Source organism: Euprymna scolopes, chromosome 34 (genome assembly GCF_053919585.1).
Source record: "Euprymna scolopes isolate OS-2025 chromosome 34, ASM5391958v1, whole genome shotgun sequence".
NCBI classification, from domain to species: Eukaryota; Metazoa; Mollusca; class Cephalopoda; order Sepiida; family Sepiolidae; genus Euprymna; species Euprymna scolopes.
In genome coordinates this window covers 30,595,421-30,619,101 of record NC_136515.1, presented here as the reverse complement: position 1 = coordinate 30,619,101, position 23,681 = coordinate 30,595,421, and the positions used below count along the sequence as shown (strand labels likewise).

The 23,681-nt window shown below is 32.7% G+C and overlaps 1 protein-coding gene across 6 annotated transcripts in view; it reads left to right on the top strand.

Moving 5' to 3' along the window:
- The window catches only part of LOC145259152 (centrosomal protein of 135 kDa-like), a 493,729-nt gene that overhangs the window by 416,518 nt on the left and 53,530 nt on the right, over positions 1-23,681 (top strand). For all 6 annotated transcript variants that reach the window (XM_080116863.1, XM_080116866.1, XM_080116865.1 and 3 more), the window contains 4 exons: positions 1,040-1,310; positions 11,620-11,675; positions 15,957-16,125; positions 22,776-22,886. In XM_080116863.1, the coding sequence (XP_079972989.1) occupies positions 1,040-1,310; positions 11,620-11,675; positions 15,957-16,125; positions 22,776-22,886 (607 nt within the window). The remainder of the gene's footprint in view (positions 1-1,039; positions 1,311-11,619; positions 11,676-15,956; positions 16,126-22,775; positions 22,887-23,681) is intronic.

The following is a 23,681-nucleotide window of genomic DNA, read 5'->3' as shown; positions in this document are numbered from 1 at the left end:
TGAATATACTTCCAACTCTCAGTCATGTGACCGAGTTTATAAACAGTTAAACCAACAACACACTCTCTTTCTTTCTTTCTTCCTGGATCTTGGACTGACAACAACTCTACGTGGCATGGACCTGTTTCTAACTTCTCTCTTGGGACTCAACACAACCCACCCTGGTCTTCAGGTCTGGGGTTTGATTAAGACATGAATACAAACAAACCACCAATCTCTACACACGGACTTCAATGCGGTACACACAAACTCTTGTTCTCATCCTACTGAACTGTCACCAATCTTTTTTAATGCATGCTTGTACTACTAACTTCAAGAAAACAAATAATCTATCATTGCTACAGACCATAACTTCAACACACACATGAATACTTTTCTCTTTCAACAGGCCGGTCTAATTTTTAATCTACATCTTTACACAGGAACTCCTGACTAACCTTTTCTCTATACAAACCTGCTAACGAAGATAATCAAAACTGCTTAAATATTGGAATGAGACTTTTTTGTCCTCATTTCTACATTTTTTTTTTTTACAAATGTTCATATGGAACTCTTTTCTTCTTTATCTCAAGCGAACTCAGTCAAATTAATACAGATGTCAGAATAAAATGGTTATCTATGCATTTGACTTGTATCAAAGGGTTTATGTTTTCTTTTACAATTTTAATGTTATAAGCAAAAAAAATGGTTAAATGGTTAATTCTAAAGAAATGAATGCCATTTTTCAAGATTCTATTTTCTAACATTTAAATCATTGAGACATAGTTGAAGTGAGGCACAAAACATGTTCACTTCATACTTTTGTCAACAGTGTTTTACACGTTTGAACTGACCGGCATTTGAAGAAGGTGAAGTCTTATTTTTTCTGAAGTAACATTAGTGAATAGTTTCAATAAAGGGAAATAACTTATAATTAACACACACTATGTAAATGCTTTAGCTAGTTAGATGATAATATAGAGCAGTCACTTTTTGATGTGAACATGAAATAAAGTTGAGCTTTTTTATTCATAAAAATGTATTCAACACAAATTTGTAGGCTTCTTGCTGAAGAGGCAGAAAGATCAATGACTGAAATGCAGCGCAGACTAAATGCTCGTGAAGAAGATATTTTGAGTGCCAACCAAAAAACTTCTCATCTGGAAGAGAAGGTACAAGAAGTGCAAAAGATTTCCAATCAAAATTCTAATGAAGTCCACCAGTTGCGATCAACTATCACAGCAATGGATCGGGAAAAAGACTCTCTACAAATGACAATCGATGATAAAACAGAACAATTGGCAGCATTGAATGAAGAGATTAGGAACAAGGTGAGTGTCATCTATTAGAATAATTCACATGACTTGCATACCTATATCTGTATATCTTTATATGTAATCTCTAATTCATTTAAATGGCAGAAATTCTGTATTCACCTTCCAAACTCTAAATCAAAAACTTAACCAGCTTCAGATGAGCTTTTATCAAGAATATCACTTAATATTGAATACAAGTAAAATTAGTTAATACAAGAAATCATAAAAGTTTTTTGTATACGTTCCTTTAAAAAAATAATTATATAAATGTACAAATATGAATTGATCATTATTATTTTTAATGTTCATGTTTTTCATAGGAAAAATATATTTATATTTTTAGATGATAATTACATAAGAAAATGAATAGTACTGGGATGATTAATCGGAATCGAGAATCGGAACCTTTTTGGGGTATCGGTATCGGAATCATTAAAATTATAGCCTAATTTCCAATTCCAAACCGATTCTTTAAAATTTAAAAATAAAAAATGAAACAAGCACAGATTTTTTTTTTTTATTATTAGAAGTTGTTCCTTTACAACATAAAACTGAGAAGGGTTACAGAACGAGTTATAAATCTCATTTACAGATTTAACGTTGATTAACTTATTTAATTTATTTTATTTATTGGTCATTTATTAAGAGATAACTTGCCTAGTTCAAGTGTAATGTGAACAGACATCTTGCTACTCATCTCTCTTCATAATACCCCTGCAACTTATGTCCCTGATAGTAGCCCCCTACTAGTGGCACTGTGCCTTGTTTGGGGTGAAAATTGAATAATAAAAAAAATTGCCTTTGTAATTGTTTTGCATCTATTCAATAAAAGGTCTATGTGCCCTCATCTGAGAGAGTTCATATGATTATTAAAAAGGTCTAAATTCTATAAGCGGGGGGGGGGGAGTAAATTTTGTTGGCACCAGCTGTACATTGGAGTGTCTGTCATCAGCTTCTTCTGAAATAATTAAAGTTTTATGGCACCTCTTTGGACTCAAGGAAATCTTTTGCAGCTGTGACAATTGTTATTCCAAGCATATTTGAGAACCCATTCCCAATGTAGACTCTCCAACCTAATTTAATTTGTTTTGATTACGTTTTATTGTAAGCAAAGTAAATATTCTAGAGTTTACTTGCCTATTTAATATCACAGATTTTAAAAAGCTTTTCGCACTTATTTAATAAATGGCCATATGGTGTCTATTAGAGACTTCACACTTTAATATCAAAGATTTAACATGCTTGGAATTTTTTCTGGTGCTGGTTTTGCCTGATCGCCACATCCTTTGAAATAGTTCATGTTTCCTTATATTTTGTTTAGTTTTGGCACAAGTGAAAATATGGATAAAAATCTCACAAGTTTATCAAAACTTTGGGAAAGCAAACATTAACTTTGTTAACTTAAAAAAAAACCCTTTCATTTAAAATACTTAAAACATATGTGATTCTACTTTTTTAGGCGATTATGTGTGAGCACATTGAAACATTATTTTAGAATTTAGAATGGGTGTTCAATGGTGCATATAAATATAATGTAAACTGATCCTATTTCGGTACATTATAACTTTTTAAGCAGTTAAGTAATTTTTACCACTAATTCTAAGGCCAATCAGCAAAATCATAAAATCACATGTAATTGCTATATTTTTCGTATTGCCACCTGTAATTAGGGTTAGTAGTAGGAAAGAAGCATGGTTTTTATGACTTTTAACAATCCTATATATTAGATAGCGTGTGTGTTATTTTGTATGTCGTGATTACATCCAAGTGACTGTTGTTTAATTGTAATGGATTCCCATTTCTTATAATAAATAATTTTACCAAGAATTCTTCATAAGTTTTGCTTTTGGTTTAAATTATAGCTGATGGCACTTAAGTCATCTATTTTTTTGATAAATAATTTTACCAAGAATTCTTCATAAGTTTTGGTTTCGATTTCGATTATAGCTGATGGAACTCCAGTGATCCATTTTTATAAATAATTTTATCAAGAATTCTTCATAAATTTTGGTTTTGGTTTCAGTTGAAGGAACTCAAGTTAATGCACGAAAGTCATGTGGATATATTTTTTTTATTTTGGAAATTGCAACTTTATAATATATAAAAAATCGATAGAATAATAACTCTATAATAATATATACAAAATTTGCAGGAATTAAAATATGTTTAAGCGTACTTTACGACCTGGCTACGCCGAGCATCCCTGCTAGCTTAGTTAAATACTTTTGCAGCTTTAACAAGAGTTACAATAATATCAGAGCATCTCTATGCCATGAATACCAACATCAATATATTACATATGAATGAGTCTCTTGTGAATTTCCACAGGTCCTGCTAGTTGTTATTATTTGCATCTCGTTTTTGTTTTTGTTTACAGCAAAGCAAATCAATTTAATAAATTTACATAATTTAATAAATTTACATAATTAAAATAAAATTTGAACATTCATAGAAGGAAGGCACATAATAGTTAACGAAACCCAACACCCTCTCCTTGTTAAAATGGTTTTCTAAATAGTAACTTTATTATTTAGAAATTCGTTCATAACAATGGGAGGGAAGGGTGTTGTTAATATTTTGTTCTTACATCGTTTTCTCATTTTGGCCACCAATCGTCAACTATTTTCAGCTGTTTATGAAAATTTTCAACTAGCATGTTGTACACTAACAACAAACTGATACAATTTTGCCTTGTTTAAAATTAAAATAAACCTTTTGTTGTCTTTCAATTTGCAATACATTACAAGGAAAACATCTGAGAAAAATAAACCCAGAAATTACCCAGGGGTTTATGTAATAATTGGGAAATTTACAAAAAACAACAAATCTCTAATTAAATATTTATAAATATTAAAAGAATCGGAATCTGAAATTTAGAACAGAATTGGTAATTGGATCAGAATCGGGAAAAATTGTGGAATTGTCCCATCACTAAAAATGAAGTGTACCTTTTATAAATTTTTACTCATTTTGTTTCTCTAATTTTTTTATATTTTATATTTTTTTAATCATGATTTTAATAATATTAAAATGTTAACATTTTGATATAATCACAAAGTATTGTTTTTTTATCCATAAGTAACAGAAATTTCAAATTAGATTTTATATAATTAAGAAAACCAGTTGTGCCTATACAACAAGAAACAATGCATATATCAGTTCATCCAGGAATACTTATGCTATAGACCTCACAATGTGTGATTCCACTTTACTCCCTGATTATAACTGTAAATTAAATGAAGATAATTATGGTGGTGCTACTAGAAAACTGCATATCCCAAAGAAAGGTACAGCCACCACGCTGAAAGCTAACTGGGAAAAATTTCAGCAGTTGAATAAAAAAATAAGACTCCATTACAATTTTTACCAAACCACTACTTCAAAATAGCAAATGAAGTCTACCCAAAATACTACCTCTAATAAGGAAAAGCAAACCTTGGTTTCATGGCAAGCAAATCAAAAACCTTGATTCCAGTACAGCAACTGGCCCTGATAGTGCTGAAAAAGCTTTAATCAGAACTAGTTCTGTTTAAGCATTGTGTTAAGGAGAATTGCTTCCCAACACCCTGGAAAACCTCATCTATATGCCCCGCATTTAAGAATTCAGGTGATTGGTCATCTCCCTTTCAGACCAATAAGTCGGCCGTGCATCGTAAGTAAGTTGCTGGAATCTAGAAGTAGTCAATCACCTCAGCAAAAATAACCTCCTTACTGACATGCAATATGATTCCCGTTCTGCAAGGTCTACAGCAAATGTACTAATGGTTATATCCCATAGGATTAGCGAACCTCTTGACGGACAATTACTAGGGCAATTACTCTTGACATATCAAAGGCCTTTGATTGGCTATGGCATAAAGATCTACTTCACAAGATCTCCAGCTGTGGTATAGCTGAAATGTCTTCTCAATTATTAAATCATTTCTCTCTGATAGATTCATAAGAGTAGTGGTTGATGGGCAGAAATCGGAAGCTCACAGTATTAATGCTGGAGTTCCTCAGGGATCCACCCTGGGCCCAACTTTCTTTCTGATCTACATCAATGACCTCCAAAATCATATCTTAAGATCATTGATAGACATTTATGCTGACAACACATGACAAAGTTCTTTCTGATTTTCTCTCCTCTGATCTTGAACACATGGTACAATGGGGAAAGAGGTGGCTAGTTAATTGGGGAAAGAGGTGGCTAGTTAATTTTAATGCATCTAAAACCAAGCTTCTGTCTTTACATCATCAATGCTCTGATCCCCATCTAGCATCAATTGAAATGAATGGCTCTCATCTTGAGGAGGCTCCATGTTTTGACAAGCTCCTGGGCTTAACCATTACTCCTGACCTGAAATGGAACACATACATCAAATCCATTGTCAAAGTCACTGGAAAAATAGTGGGATCATTCTACTGCTTTAGTAGATATCTCACTGATAATGCAATTTTCTACTTGCATAAGAGCCAGGTACGTCCAAGGATGGGGTACTGTTGATAGATCTGGGCAGGAGTTGCTAGAAAGACCTTATACTATCTTGACAGAGTTCAAAATAGACTTTGTAGCCTAGTGGGGAATGCCTTTTTCTCTCTTTTTTTTAAAATTTTTTTTTTTACACAGGCATCACCACATTATCAAGGCCAAGAGGCCACTCAAGGATAAGGGTTAAAGAGTGTACAGTAGAAATTGGACAATATAGTAATCATTAGTAATGAAAATTCGGTAAATTTGATAACTTATATGGAACGGCTCATCAAGAACTTATTTACGTTAGACTTGAACACAACCATATTTAAACAGCCAGAAAGCAGGAAAACAGAAGACAATTCCACAGGCGTGCAGTTCTAAGAAAGAAGCTTTGTTCATGGAATCTACGTATAGGTTTAGGCACAGATAAAGAGTGGGGGGAATTATTGATAGTGTTTTCAACTAGACGAGTGTTTCTTGTGAAAGTTTGGTGAGGGGGGACCATAGACTGAAGCTCAGTTGAACACTTTCCATGAAAATAACGATACATCAGAGACAAACTCGCAACATCTCTTCTGTGAGATAGAGGTTGCAGGGAAGAGAAAAGGACATCTCCTACGAGGCTATGAAGTCTATTTTGAACTCTATCAAGGCAGGACAAGTCCTTTCTAGCAGCTCCTACCCAGATGTGGCAACAGTATTCCATCCTTGGATGTACCTGGCTCTTATATAAATAGAGAATTGCATCAGCAGTGAGATATCTACCGGATCGATAGAAAGATCCCACCATTTTTCCAGCGGCCTTGGCAACAGATTTGATGTACGTGTTCCATTTAAGATCAGGAGTAATGGTCAAGCCGAGAAGCTTGTCAAAACTTGAGGCCTCCTGAAGATGAGAGCCATTCATTTCAATTGATGCCAGATGTGGATCAGAATGTTGATGATGTAAAGAGAGAAGCTTGGTTTTAGATGCATTAAAAGTAACCAGCCACTCCTTTCCCCATTGTACTACATGCTCAAGATCAGAGGAGAGTGAATTGGAGAGAACTTGATCGTTTACTGTCTTAGATGTGCTACCATAAATGGTAGTGTCATCAGCATAAATGTCTACAAATGATGAAAGGATGTAATTTGGAAGATCATTAATGTAGATCAGGAAAAGAGTTGGGACTAGGATAGACCCCTGAGGGACACCAGCATTAATACTGTGAGCTTCTGATTTTTGCCCATCAACTACTACTCTTATGAACCTATCAGAAAGAAATGATTTAATAATTGAGAAGACATTTCCAGCTATACCATAGCTAGAGATCTTGTGAAGTAAACCTTTATGCCATACCCTATCAAAGACCTTAGATATGTCAAGAGCAATTGCCCTAGAAAGGTTGCCTCCGTCGAGAGATTTGCTAATCCTATGAGATATAACTGTAAGCACATCTGCTGTAGATCTAGCAGAACAGAAACCATATTGAGTGTCACTAAGAAGGTTATTTTTGTTGAGATGGTTGATTACTTCTGTATTTAATACAGATTCCAGCAACTTACTCATGACGCACAGGAGACTTTATTGGCCTATACTGAGAGGGGGATGAGAGATCACCTGAATTCTTAAATACAGGGCATACTGATGAAATTTTCCAGGGAGATGGGAAACTATTCTCCTTAAGACAACGTTTAAACAGTTTTGTAAGTATGGGCGCTAATTCAGGTTGAAGTTTTTTGAGTACTATAATTGGAATACCGTCAGGGCCAGTTGCTTTACTGAAATCAAGGTTTTTGATTAGCTTGGCAACATCACGTACAGACATACGTATATCACATAGCGTGTTTTCTGATACAGGAGGAAATATTTGCTAATCCTATGAGATATAACTGTAAGCACATCTGCTGTAGATCTAGCAGAACGGAAACCATATTGAGTGTCACTAAGAAGGTTATTTTTTTGAGATGGTTGATTACTTCTGTATTTAACACAGATTCCAGGAACTTACTCATGACGCACAGGAGACTTTAATGGCCTATACTGAGAGGGGGATGAGCGATCACCTGAAGTATTTTCTGATACAGGAGGAAATATTGGGAGTTGGCGGCCTTGGTCGCAAAGGCTAGAATTAGCTACAAAGTTCTTAGCAAAGAGTTTGGCTTTGTCTGATGCTGACGAGATTACCTCAGGTCCATTGATGATAGTTGGGATAGAGCCCACGCTTCTGTTCAGGATTCTGTTTGCTATTTGCCAAAACTGGTGGGAATCATGCCGCTGCTCAGCTACTTTGGACTTGACGGACTGAGCATACAACCCTCTTGCATTCTTTATTACTTTCCTACAATGGTTGCTGGCAGTCCTGAAAGCGGCTTTAGTTTCCATACATCTATTACGTTGGAAGCACTGGAAAAAGTGATTTCTGTGCGCAATGGCAGCAGCACATTCTGGAGAGAACCATGGCTGGCTGTTAGGTTTTTGCTGGAACTTTTTCGAGGGTATGAAATGGTCTATACCTACAATTAACCATTCCGTCAGGTCTGATATTATAGAGGACACATCCTTTTTAAACATGGAACGCAGAGGTAGATCCGATATAAATGTACGGAAGCTATCCCAGTCAGCCTTAGTGTATCGATGGAGAGGTACGTCTGGGGACTTATTACATTTCATTTTTATCTTAATTGATACAACAGAGTGGTCGGAAGATCCAAGAGGAAACAGAACAGAAACTGAACATAGTTCAGGGCAAGTTGTGAGAAAAAGGTCTTGTAGGCTCGCATACTGGCCGTCATTGTCGGGCACATGGGTGGGTTCATGAACAATCTGAGTGAGGTCATAGGCAATGGAGAAATCATGACAGAACCTCCCCTCATCATCAGTCTTGTTTGAGTGGGTCAACCATTCGACGTTGTGAACATTGAAGTCTCCACATACGTGAATGTTAGCTGAAGGATAAGCAGATAGGACTTGGTCAATTTTCTCAGATATGCTTTTAAAGATAGTAACTCCGCTGTTGTGGGGGCGATAGAGAGTAAATATAAATGCAGTAGTGTGAGCTAAAGCAACCCGGAAGCACATATAGGGTAAGTTAGGATCTTCCCTGGAGATGTCCCTACCACATGGAAAGCCATCTTTAATATAGGCACATATTTCATGCCCATGACGATCTTGGGGGTCAGATTTAGAAGTTAATTTAGAGTATCCTTTAATTGCGAACTCTTCTATTGAAATAGCCTGTCCAATGCCATTTCGCTTAAAAATAAAAGGTCTGGTTTAGTCTCCTGTAATTGGGTTTCAACCTCTGGAAGGTTAGAACGTAGACCCTGATGTTGGAGAAGGAGACATGGTAGTAGGGGTCTATGTTGGAAGTTGGAGAACCAGGTTTAATCGTGTATTTTTTCTTGAAACTTGTCCTGATGAAATTTTAGAATTTGTGGACTAGGTCGTCAGATTTACTTAAAGCAGGACAGAGAGGGGAAACTAAGAGAGAAAAAGAAATGAAGAATTTTTTTTTTTTTTTTGTAGCTCATGATAAGGTAAAGCCGTAACAATTACCCACTAATATGGCATCGAGAGGCCCCACCAGAAGCTACTGCATGGTCCAGAATCCATTCACCAAATGGCAATACAGCAGCCCCAGTACTTTGCACCTGCTGATAGGACAGCCTCCTTAGTGGTTAATCCAAGGTTCGGGTCCCTGACTATCAGGCGGATAACGTCAGCCTAAATAAAACGTTTACCTCCAGCACCCTTACTAGTGACATGGCTACAAGGATAGACATAGAAACAGAAAATTTCTGCCATCTCTGCCAACTGTTCGCACAAAATACTGCCAACCTTCCCTGCAACCTTTCCCACAGAAGAGACGTTGCAAGCCTGTCTCTGTTTTATCATTATTTTCATGGCAAGTGCTTGTCTGAGTTCCAATCTATGGTCCCCCTTGCCAAACTTTCATGAAAACACTCGTCTATCTGAAACCACTATCAATAAGTTCCCCCATTCTTTATCTGTGCCTTAATCTAAACATAGATTCCATGAACAAAGCTTGCCTGTGGAACTCTCTTCCGTTTGCCTGCTTTCCAGCTGACTACATTATGGTTGTCTTCAAGTCCAACGTAAACAAGTTCTTGATGAGCCGCCTCCTTAAGTAATCCAATATACCAAATTTCCACTACTAACGATTACTGCGATATTGTCCGATTGACTACTGTACACTCATTAACCCTTATACTCGAATGACCTCTGGGCCTTGATAAGTGGTGACTCGTTTGTAAAAAAAATAAACGCAGAATGTATAAATACCATAAAATTACAAAAACTACAAAAAGTTTTCAAAAACAACCTACGAAAGAAAATTTAAATGTATTCAAGAACTGCAGAGTCAGTGCCCACTGAATATTTAAAGAAGCTTGGAAGCAAAACATTTAAAATAAACACTGGAACAAAATGCAAAACTGGTAAATGGTAAGAAAAAGTCTGGCAAACCCCTCATTAAAATAGCTCATATATAATAATCAAAAAGCAACAAATAAAAAAAGAAATAGCAAATCTCTTGTTCAAAATGAATTCATCCTCTAAAAACATCACAAATTTCAGAAGATCAAAGAAAAAGAAGAAAACAAAACAACTTCTAAACAAATATTTTCCAGGACTATCGAAGCTGGTAACAACAGTCACTGTCCCAGATGAAATAATGAATGCTAAAGAACCTCCCTAAAATATCAAAAGAGTATCTACTATCCATCTGTAATGACATGGACAACAGGAAAAATACCCAAACTTTGAAAACAGGCTATCATAGTCCCTTATACCAAAAACCAATTATTCAGACTCTACAAACTACAGAGCTATTGCTCTTATAAGTTGCACCTATAAAAAACCAAATTAATTACAAATATCTTATTCAGATTCAGGAAAAACAGAAGTGCAATTGACCAGCTAGTCCCACTGTAAACTTTTATCCAAAATGCTTTCATCCAAAAGAAACATCTAACTGCCATTTATTTTGATCTTGAGTTTACGACACAAGCTAGAAATATGGTGTAATGAAAAATCTAAAATCATTAGTTCTAAAAGGAAGATTACTCTGATTCATAAATAACTGAGTTTATGACTAATCTGAAGAATATGAATAAAAGGTACTGAAGTAATGATTATAAAGTGAAGATTAGGTGTACTTGCAGAGTTAATATCAGAATTTGAACTGTGAATAATGGCAGAGAGAAACAAAGCATGTGCACCAACTCAGATAAAAAAACAGTGAAAGAAGAGATCCTCACATGCTGTCTAAGAATTAGTGAATTAGAAGAGTTTCATGGCATGCACCATATGAGAGTGGATAGAACATTATATTTGGTGCAGAAAATTGATTCACTTATAAAACAGAAGGAAATTCAGAAGATGATCAAGAATTGCACTTGATGTCAAATCAATGGATCCTGCCTTGAATATATATAATGCTGGGGTAATTGGGACTGTGAAGAATTGGAGAAGATTAGCTATTAACATAACATGCTATCATGGGGGAGCATAGTTGAAGGACTTTGATTGTTTGACATTATGAATCAGACCAGGTGGATTGTTTTCAGCCCATGCTTTCCTGTAGCTGATTGGCATTATTTTTAGTATATTTTGTTGGTGCTATGGATGTTGAAGTCTCTGAACACAATCTTTGATTTTCTAAATGGTGATATTTTTGGTTTCACGAGTAGTGTAGGTGATGGGTAATCAGATATTGTTTTATTAATTAAATCGCTATGCTATTTATGTGTTTATTTTACATATGAAATATGTGAACTAACATTTTGGGCACCTCAATATTTTATTGAATCTGTATTTTAAATAGCAAATGATTTTTTTTTTTCAATTTTATTTTTCCTTTTTAGGAACGGATTTTTAGTGATTTAAAAGCCCAAGTAAGCCAATTGGAAGCACAGTTAGAGTACGTATTTTTTGTTTTAGTCTTTCAATGATTTTACTTACAAATCACAGAACAAAGATAAAGTTTAAACTCTAACCATTTCAATTTAGAGGAATTACTTGATATTTCTAAGACAAAAAAAGCAATTAATCTTATTTTCATGTAGTTCTTAAAAATTATTTGATTATAACTATATTAATAATTTTGTAAGAGAGACGCAATATCAGAAGAAAATTAAAAAAAATGATCCATTAATTAAATTTTATTGATGACAGACAATGAATTTGGAGAAATAATTGATGATACAGTCATTGGTAAGAAATGCTGACCCTGAAAATATCAGGTTGACAAGAAAGTTCTTGCATTTTTTAACGTTTAAATTAAGATTAACATATCTTGGCTCAAACAAAAATTTATTGATCGAAATAAGCGCCATCAGAATGAACACACTTTTGCCAATGCAATATTTATGCTAGTAACATAAAAATCTTGCATTCTGGTGGCGATGAAATCGCTGAAATCGTTTTTGATATTGCTTAGGTTTTGAAAGCATTTCTCACACAGAAAATTACTGAGATGCTTGAAAAACTGGTAGTTGGTAGGTGAGAGTTCTGAATAAGGCAAACATTCATAGCTTGATTCGTTCAAATTTTGCAGGGTCGGTTTAGTAATATGCAGTTGGGCATTGTCGTGGAGAAGAATTGGGCCTTTTCTGTTAACTAATGCTGGGTGTTGTTGTTGAAGTTTCTGATGCATTTCATCCATTTGTTGACAATACTTCACCACTAATGGTTTCGTCTGCATTCAAAAACTGTAATAGATGAGACCACGAAAGAGTCAGCATGACCTTCATTTGATGCAACTCTGGCTTCGGGAAATATTATAGAGCTTCATCGGCATCTAACCACTGAGCTGAGTGTCGCCGGTTGTCATAAAGAATCCACTTTTCATCGCAAGTCGCAACCTGGTCGAAAAATAGGTCATTCTTGTTCCGTAAAAGAAGGGAAGATGACACTTTATAATAGCATTTCTTTTGGTTGTCGTTCAGTTCATGTTTTTTTGTCTTTCCAATCTCTCAAGTGGTTGGAAATCGCCATAAATATACTAGTTCAGAAGCAAATTCTCAAACAGTTGTACGGGGATTAACTTCAACTAAAGCTCTTAATTGATTGTTGTCAACATCCGATGGCCAACCATTACACTCATCATCTTCAAGACTGTCGTCACCACCACGAAATTTCTTAAACCACCATTTTGTTATGTGTTCAGAAGTGGTTCCTAGGCCAAACGCTTTGTTGATGTGAGCTGTTTCAGCACCTTTTCAGCCTAGCTTGAATTGAAATAAGAAAATTATGTGAATTTGCTTTTTTTCCCCATCTGAAAACAAGACAATTATTTTAAAATTATTGTAATTTAAATGATTAGATAGAGTGAAAAATGCTGAAGTAAAGGTAAACAAAAACTTATTTGAAAATACATCACTTGAAATCAAAAAATTCTGCAAGAACTTGATTCTTAGCCGAATAAAAGATGCTTTGATGATGTGCAGCTTATTAGGAAGAGAACCAGACTATCAAACAGTCTGAATTTGTTGGCAATATTAAGGTGAAGGGATTTGTGCAGTGGAAGATATTGGATAGGCTGTTCAGTAGGGTAACTGAAATTTGAAACAATTACAAGTTTGCTGAAAATAGCCAACATGATGAGATATGAGGGGTGGGTTAAGGTGTATAGAAAGAGACAAAAATTGAATGAAGATAATGAGAGAGATTTTTTTTAATAATAATCTGGTTCTCTGGACAAAAGATAGGTAAAGCTGACAAAAGTAAAGAAAGGTACAAAAATTACCCTAAAAGAAGGTTTGTCACATGATATTTGTGGATGTTTCTTGTAGACATAAAGAGGGGAAAAGGAGGATAGTGAATGAAAATAATGAGATGTTTGAAATTATTGAAATATATTATCATCATGAAAAATAAAAATAATTGTTTTTATGTTTATATTTTTATTTTTTATTATCAAGGTGCTAGTATCTTTGATTATAACTTTAGCTAATAATACATATAATATTATGCAATTATGCAATAATTTGTCTATTGTTTTATAATAACTTGTATATTATCATTCATATATATATATATATATATATATATATATATATATATATATTGTAGCAGAAACAAATGGGACTTTTTTCTTCCTTAAATCAATGCCTCTCCCCTGTGCTATTCGGCCACATCTTGACCAGTCAGGGGTACGGCGCATTGATACTTCCTATCCCCAAAGGAAATTGGCCAGCGTCCGGTTTGAAGAAGAAGAACTCATTTTTACACAGAGAGACACCAAACAGAACGGACCTCCTTTTCTTCTCTCTCTCTCTCCACCTCAGTGTTATCTCTATGGTATCAACGATTCCACTGGAATAACTACCGCGATAATACCAGGTGTCAGAGTCCAGCTTTCTACAAGGAAAATACCACATTCTCCTCAATAAACCTTTTCTGTGACCTTTTATGAAGTTGTGTTTGTCATTTCAGAAGCTTGTATCGAATTATTTATTTTATTAGGGTGTGCCTTAAAAGCATTACAAACCCTAAAATATAACTAGCTGGGCTTGTGTCAATTCCACGCAATGATAAATATATTTATTCAACAAATATGTTTTGATACAGCTAATATTTTTCTGGATAGCGCAATAAATTAGTTTTTTGCACAGAAAAACACAGCAAATATGAATTTATTAACATTACTGTAAAAATAATGTTGATTGTATTTTAAATATAAAAATGACCCAAGTGAGATACATTAATAAATACAAATAAATATTCAGGTGGTAATATTGTGCTACATAGTCCAATACAGATTATAAAATCACATTGTAAGAGAAAATCTTTAATTAACTCCTTCAGTCTAGCACCTCTTTGTAGACAGTATTTTTTTTTTTTTACCCTGTTTCTTTCAAATGTTTACTTTTTCTTACATAATGTTTTGCTGACTTCTTTCTTTGGTGAAGAACCATTGCATGTTGAAATTACTACAAGTTCCTTTCTCACGCCATTACAAAAATAAAATCTAGGCTACATCAAAGAGAGGTCACTCTCATATTCTTGTTCAGAGTTGCCAGATTAGCCTTTTGAAAGCCAAACTTTGTGAATTTGGCCTTTTTTTTTAATTGTTTTGACCTTCAAAAATTGTATTTGCCTTTTACTAGAATAACATGCAAACTAAGGAAGGAACTAGCAGAATATTATATAGACTAGCGGGGATACCCGGCGTTACCCGAGTGTTTGTTTCCAGGACGGGGGGGGGGAGTTTTAAAAAATGTTATGGTAGGTAAGTAGGAAGGATCAAACCCGGAGTCATGAGTAAAAGTAGGAAAATAAAGTGTGAAAAAAAAACAAAAAAAAAACATCTGCAATGTTAACAGTTCGGCCACCAAGAAAAGTCCATTCCAGTTGTTTAGGAAAAAAAACAAACAAAAAAAAACGACTACGGTAGGTCGGCGCGAACGTGAAAATATAATGTGAATTGTCCAGCACGCTAACCACTACGCCACAGAGCACTGCAGCTTAGTTTAGTGATTTTAAATAACTTCACATGAAAGAACTACGAAGCCAAACCGGTGTTCTCTTCTCAACTGTTCCTTGTGAACGATCCCCAAACGGTGTTAAGTGGTGGCAGGGGGAGGAGGAATTTATTAGAGAGAAAATATTTTACCACTTCCATTGATCTTAACCGATTTTGGCCGTGACTTCTCAGCAGAAAAAGTATAGAAATCTAAGATTATCGAGGAATTTGAGAAATAATAAGCCTATAACACACCTCAGATATTGTTCTGCCGTTTGTGCATATTATATTTGCATGAAATATCTTGATTTTTAATCCTATTAAGGTCAAAATCCGACGGGAAAAAATGAGTTCATTTTATTTATATAGAGATGATGTATATAATATAATGTATTTTATGGTAAAATAACATGTACAATATTATATAATAATATGTACACTATAAAATATGTAAACTATAATTTTATTATCATTCCCTTATTCTTTTTAAAATTGTTATTAAACAGTAACAATATTAATATTGTATTTTTAAGTAGTAATAATTAACTCACATTCCCTACATCTTAAGATAATCTTTTACAAAGAGCTATTTCATTTATATTTGACAAACATATATTTCATCTTGTAAATAATCTTTTTTTTAATGAATGTCATAGAAATGAATGAGAATGATGTCTTTACTTTCATTTGATGATGATGATGATGATGATGATGATATATAAATTTTTCTTTTAGCCATGTTAACAGCAACCTTACGCTGAAAGAACGAGAAATTAAAAGTGTTAAACGTCAACTAGATTCAGCTACAGAAGATCTGAGTGAAGCAAGTCGTGCAAAAGAGATGGCTTTACGTGAGAATAAACATTTACAAGAGGACTTAACAGTTATGACGAGCGAGAATCAGGTAACATTTAGACTTTATGAACAATTATTGATATATACAAAAAAATTTTATGCTTTTTAGAAAAGAAAAAAAAATGTGTCATATCTTGGCAATTCTCAAAATGTAACATGTATCCCTTAAAGGATGTTTTGGTGCATTATTTGAAGAAGCCACCTTGAGCTTTCAGGTGAAACCTAAATCTATGCAGCCTTCAATGTTCTTTCAAAGACATCCAAACAGCAGTTTTATTATGACAATCAGTTTGTCCTTGATGTTGTAAGTGGTATCTTCTTCAACTGTGGCCACACATAATAATAGTCAATCAGACATGTTTGGAGTTCAGATGTTGGGATTGGTGAAGTTGTGTTAATTGTAAGACAACAACTCCTGGGTGATAAAAAACTGAGTTCTGCCAGATATGTGGCTTTCCTGTAGTCACCCTCCCCAACCAATGCTTGACAACAGTAGACAGGAACACAACTCCATAACCATCTAAATTGAGTGAGACCCTTTTTGAAGATGGGGGACAGGCATGATATGGCCTTATCTAGAAATTCTACATATTGTGTAATTACTCCTGAAAAGAACCAAAGCATCCTGGCTCAATTAGATGTTTGACAGCTTTGTTCATCAGTTTCTTGACTTTCATAAGATAGTTTTTTTAGACCTTGGCAGTGAGTACTGCAACTCATGTGAGGACTAATGCTGATCCTCATTCAGCACTGCCTTTGATCCCAGTCAGAACACCTGCTATAATCTTTAATACTAGTCACTGCTTCCACATCTGTGTCAGAATACTCCAGTTCACATTTCATGGCTTTCAACGTATCCAAGATAAGATTTCCAAATTGTTTTAATCATGATAATGCGGATCACTCTTCCAATATTTATGTGCTTTTTAGTTGTCGATTATCTCAAACCCACCAATAATACAAAAACAGAATGTGTGTTTTGACTTGACTGATTGGTTAACTGTCAGTATAAACAGCTACATACTCTCGAAGAAATTCCTACAAAAATCAAGCAACCAACCGTAGTTCACTTCAGAATGTGCCACTGCCATTGTGCACAGAAATCACTATTTCCATAGCTTTCAACATGTTCTGAAAAAAAAGCTGTCTTTAGGATTGCCAGTAACCACTGCAAAAGGATTATAGAAAATGCAAGAGAATCATATGCTCAGTCCATCAAATATAAAGTAGCTCATCCAAAGTTGCACCAAATTTTGTCAAATAACAAGCAGGGTTCTGAATAGATGTGTATCATCTAACTCAATGGTCCTGAGGTAAGTTTTTCAGCATTCAATAAAGTCAAACTCTTTACTAAGAACTTTGCATTAAACTCCATCTTTTGCAATCAGGACCACCTACCTCCCAAATTTCCTATCATGACTGAAAATATGTTGAGTAACAATATATTTGTGATATTGCCAAACTCATCGATAACCTTGATTCCAGTAAAGCACCTCAATCTGCCAATCATATTCTCATGTAAATACATAGCTTAAAAAACTTCAACCGGAACTTGCTCCCATTCTTGCAAAGCTGTGTAAACACTGCCTTAAAGAGAAATACTTCCCAACACCTTGAAAAACTTTGTCAGTCTGTTCTGTATTTAAATATAATCAGTTTCCTGTGCCTCGTGAGTTACAAAATGTTAGATATATCAAAAAAACCTGACAGAACATAAGAGAATCAAATAAACAAAAAAATGAGGCACATTTTTTTAAAATGAAAAAAAATTTTCCATCACAGTCACAATGTTTTTTGGGTTTAAAATGTATCCAGTTTAATTTTTAAAAGATAATTTAACAATGCTGAAGTTTATCCAACCGAAAGAAGATAAAGCAAAGAATGAAAGTTTGAAAGAAGATATAGAAAATAAACAACTGACATTATTTTTTAAATTGTAAATTTTCATTTCTTTTATTGACGCACTAAAAATATTTTAAATAATAACTTTCTATAACTTTTAAATAAACAAAAACAAACTCACTTAAGAACTTTGATATATGTATATAGTGAAACAAGTTGTTTGTTTACGTTTTCACTTGGTCATGTGGCTTGTTTGTGCTGACAGTTGATTTTAGTGATGATACTTCTTGCTTGGCATTAAGTTGTAAATCTCAATGTGTAAGTACAGTTACTTTTATTAGTGGCGCTCCTTGATTTATGAGCGTAGTAATATGACACCAACAGATTATTAAAGAGGAGATATTTCTCTACTAAATGGTGCCATTTTCAGAATTTTTTCAATTGAATTTCTTTCATATTTCTTTCACTGAAGTTTTCAAGTGGGATTTTTTTGTGAAAAACAACTTAAAACTCTTTTTTAAGCTCACCATATTGATAAGCGACCTTTTTTCTTTAAAATGGTACTATTTTTTTATACGTAGAGACTCACAATATTGCACACACCAAATTTGAAAAACACCAACATTTTTTTTGTGTAAAAAAAATAGTGGCGTTCACCAAAATTAGTGACATAACTTGAAGTAGCCTGGAAAAAAAATCTATTAAAGACACAAGAAAAAGAATTATATATATATAAAAGCAAAAAAGATTAAATTTTATTTAAATCAAAACTTTATGAAAATAACTAGTGTTGGGACGATTCCTAATTTTTATACGATTCCGATTCCGATTCCAGGAAAATATTGATTAACGATTCCGATACCAAGTCCGATTCCGATTCGATTCCTAGGGAATTATTGTTTTGAAATATACCAGGTAGTTTTATACTTATGGTCGGTAGTTCCCAAATATGTTCCCTAACTTTGGAAGAGATATTTTATGTCCACACCGTCGTGTTTTGGTTTAAATAAAATTATTATATAGTAAACTAAACGGAAAAATTAGCAAAATTTATTTTAGAGAAAATTTATTTTACTTACAGAAAAAAAAACCCCAAAGAAAATAGAATTTATCCTTCAAAGCAAAAACAAATAAAATAGAATTTATACAACAGAACAAAAACAAGAAAATTAGAGAATAAATTAACACGATTCATTATTTTGGTCCTCATAATTAACAGATTTAATGAATTAAATAAAAAAAATATAGCGGAAGAGAAAGAAAATATATACTAATTAAATATAAAAAAGATAAATATTTAATTTAATAATTTATAAATGAATGTGCGTAATGAAAAAAAAAACAATATACCACGTGACATGGCGCTGTAGATACAAAATAACCTTTCCAAAGTTAACGACCATATTTGAGAAATACCATTAATCAAAAGTTTTTGCGTTTTATACCAAAAGGTAGGTATAGCGAAAAGTTACAATTAAAGGAATTTCAAAAACGATTTTTTGTTTGGCTATTGATAGTTGTATTTGTGACGGCAGTTCTTCAGACCTCCATAATTCACAAAGAGTAGTTAACACCTAGTTTTTTCTTACTTTTTCATTGCTTTTACACGTTGTTTCTAACGTGAAGAATAAGTTTAGTCAAACTAATTTTGAAATAGGGTATATCAAAGGAACACATATAAAAATGATACCACTATAAAAAACAAATGAAATACTAGATAAAATTGAGCAAACATAATTACCAAAATTACAGAAAAAGATAAAAAAAAAAATGAAAAAAAAATGGTTAAGTTTGTTGAGTGAAATGAATTATTGAAAGAAAATTAATTGAACTAATAGAAATGTTAAATAAAAAAATGTCACATTTCAATATTTTTTTAATAATTAAATTCTCAGGGTTGTCGAAATTAAAAATTAAGTGATTTTTTTTTAATTAGACTTATTTCGAAGCTTGTTACCTTGAAAAATACATTTTAAACCCTGTTTTTTTTTTTTTTTAATAAATTGAAAAAAAAGCGCAATGAAAAAATTTAATTGATACTTGAAACTTTAAAAACATATTAAACATTGAAAAATTACTTATCTCTCAAATTAACGTCCAATAAAGTAGATCCAGTCTTCATACAGGAATTCGGTTATAATAAATATATCTTTCCCAAACTTAAAAATCAAATCTTTTTTTTTTTTTTTTTTTTTTTTTTTTGGAGAGAGTGCTTTAAAATCCCCGGGGAATGCCGCTTAAAATTTTTAAGAAATAAATTTTAGGAGTTTAGTGCCTTTCAAAGACGGTTATCCTAATTTATTATCATCATTTAATTTCCTTTTTTCCTCCCCCTACACCTTTCCACGTGGTCCAGTAGTTAACCAGTGCTCCTGTTGCTGTCAGTCAGCTATCTTTACCTAAGTTTTAATTTCTAGTTAAAAGAATTTTTCATGAATAGAATCAGCATTTTTAAAAATTATTTTTTTAGTTGTATATATTGTATTTACTCTTTGAAGTTAAGGAGGGTTAAAAAAATTGGTGACACCTAGATGGTGACGTAGGCAAAAAAAAAAAAAAAAAGACACTGCGATTTCGACCCTCACTAATAAAACTGCTCTGAGTGACTAGTTGGTAATTTTTTGTTCCTTTTCTTTTTTATTTTGCTCCTCCAATTCATTTGGATGCTTCATATTTAAATGTTTTAACATGTTGGTTGTGGTCATGTTAGATGGCTTTATTCCTCGCGATATTTTAATTTGACAGACTTTGCAAATGGCTTTCAACTCATCATCTTCATCAACTTCAAAAAGTTTCCATGCAAGACTTTCTTTGGACTTTGAGGCCATATTAGAAAATTCAGTTTATCTGTAAACAAATAATTCACTATTAAATTTTGTTTTAAAACTAGTCACTTATTTGGATAATTAATTGAAAATAATCCGCTAAAAAAGACAAAAAGAAAAAAATATAAAGGGATGGGGCGGTAAATTGTACCAACCAGTAGTTAACAAAAAAAAAACTTATAGAATTTAATTTTTGAAACCAATGTACAAAAGTTTACATAATGAAATGCAAATATGCATTTTCTTTTGAATTTTTTTTTTGGTTGACTGTGTTCAATTCACACATGGCTGATGCGGTTCAATATTGCTAAACTATAAGTCTTAAGTAAAATTCTATTTATAAACACTTTTTAAAATGAAATTATTTAATTAATCGTAAATATTATTTAGACATAAAAATTAATTGATTACAAAACCTTTTAAAAAAATTAATTTCTTTTTCGTTCGGCAAAAAACTGCGGCAAACACTTTTTTTTAATTTTCAATTTAAAATTCTAGAAAAAAGATTATATTATTCTGCTTTTAATATAATCAAATTCAGGGTTTTATCTTTCTGGAGAAAAAAATAAAAAAAATAATGGTTTTTATTTCAATGAAATTAAAAAAAAAACAACTTTACTTAATTGAATCAATTACTCTTAAATTAACGAAGGGGTTATTTAATAACTTTAGGTTTGGAAGAGATAGGTATGGGGTCGATTTTTTTTAAACTTCAAAAGAAGCCGACTACTGTTAAAATTTTGCGAAATAATACAACGCGATCAATTTCATTTTAGAGATATTTCTTTCAAAAGCCTTCTTTTAAAAAAAGAAAAAAAAGTATATTGTTCTATTAAACCTTTTACTGTTTAAATAATTTGACTTTGCTCGTTTTATTTTAAGAAAATATAAGTTGAAAAAGCATTTTCATTCACTATTAGAAGATTTGTCAGTAAAAAAAACAATCGCCAAAAAGATAAGCGTTTTTTTTTATTTTTACTCGCAATGTAGAGCCCTGCATACTTCTTTTCAAGTTAACTCTTTTGTAGTTTTGATCACAATAGATCTGAATGAATGAACCTTGTAAGGGAGGGGGCACTAAGCATTGCCCTGTTAATAATGAATTTCTTTGGTTTCTTTTTATAACATGCTACATTTCTCTCTTGCGGTTAGAAATATCAGGAATTTTTTTTCTTTTTTTCAACATCAGACTAAAAGAATCGTAATGAAGGAATCGGAAAATTAAGGTATTTTTTAACGATGCGATTCCGATTCCGATACCTCCCAAAATACACGATTCTTACGATTAACGATTCCGATTAATCGTCCCACCACTAAAAATAACCCCAAAAAATAAATGAAATATAGCAAGTTGAAGTTAAGGGAAATTTAACTTTATTTACCAGTTTTCGCATCCTAAACTAGGCTGGTTTAGGATACCTAACTACAGAGTGGTGGCCTTCCTCTAGTGTTTCTGCCATTTCCTTCAAAATCTAGTGGTTTTATGAGATAATACTAAGGACATTTTTTAGCAATGTTTTAACATAATCCTGATACCAGAGTGTTCATCATTTGACAAAGTTTTTTGCAGCATTAATTGTATTCATTTATTATAGTTTGTAAACAATAATTGATATTATATTTAGATTATCAGACTACTATTTGGTTTAACTTTCAACCAGGTGGATCTTTTTGGATTTGGAAACTTTATGTTCAAACATGGGCATTTTTATGTCCAACTAGGGAACCTGTACAGAATTATGAAGTGAATCTTTTATTTCATCTATGTTGGTAGACTGTTTTCATTCTAACATAAAAATGTTCAAGTTCAAAGAATCCACCTGGCAATGGCCAATGTTTATATGAGTCAAAAATGTGAATATAACAATATAGATGCAAATAATACAAATTATCAAACCTCATCTCAAAAATTCTGAAATATAAAATTCTTTTCTTAATTATTTTCTCACATTTTCAAATGATTTGGTTAGAAAGATAAACACCATTTTGTTTTTGACTAATTTTCTTATTAAATTTGTCTCTATAAATACAGAATTTGAACCATGATCTGCAAGAAGCTTTAGAAGAGAAAGAAATCCTAAAAAAACAAGTCCAGAGCTACATTTTAGAGATACAACGGGTGGAAGATTTATTGGCGGCAAAGGTGAGATAATTCTATAACGCAAGAAGAATCTTCATGAGATTATGTTTAAAGTGTAAGAATGAAAAGTTCTTTGAAAAGTGGGCAATATTGATTCTTTAGAACCAATCAATGGCAATCACTTTATCTGGATGATGACTATTTCTCTGAGATTATTTTTCTGTTTTATAAAAATGATTCTTTTTATTTTTTATATTTATATAATTTGTGTTTATTTTATAACTTTATAATTTTGTAGATTAATTTATTTTCATGTCTGCATTTTTTTGTCTTTTTTATTTGTAAATTGTTCTTTATAAACCCCTGTTTACTATTACTGCATCCAAGAATGGGTAAAATTAATTCCTGAACTACTCATAAGTTTTGTGCCACTATGTCTCCTTATGAAGATTAAAATCAAGATTTAATAATATTAAACTTTATGCCTCGAATCTATATCAAAATCCGTTACATTATTTGGATTCTAGAAAATTTAACATTTAAGACTTAAGCTTAAGGGGTCCTAGGAATAAATTAAAATTCATGGAATCTTGTTTCATTGGTGTCATTAGTCATTAGACTATAGATCAATTTCAATGTAAATTTGATATATTGGAATTTTCAAATGAGAGGTTTTGTTTATATCATGCCCTTAAAATACTCCAAATAAAATAAAATCAGAGATATCTCAATTTTCCCAAAGGGCTTTCACCCCATTTCTATAAAACTAAATTAAACTATATATATTTTACATTTGAACCCTTTATATCTAATAGTTGCATTCAAAATTTTATAACATATGCTCAATAAAATTCTGAT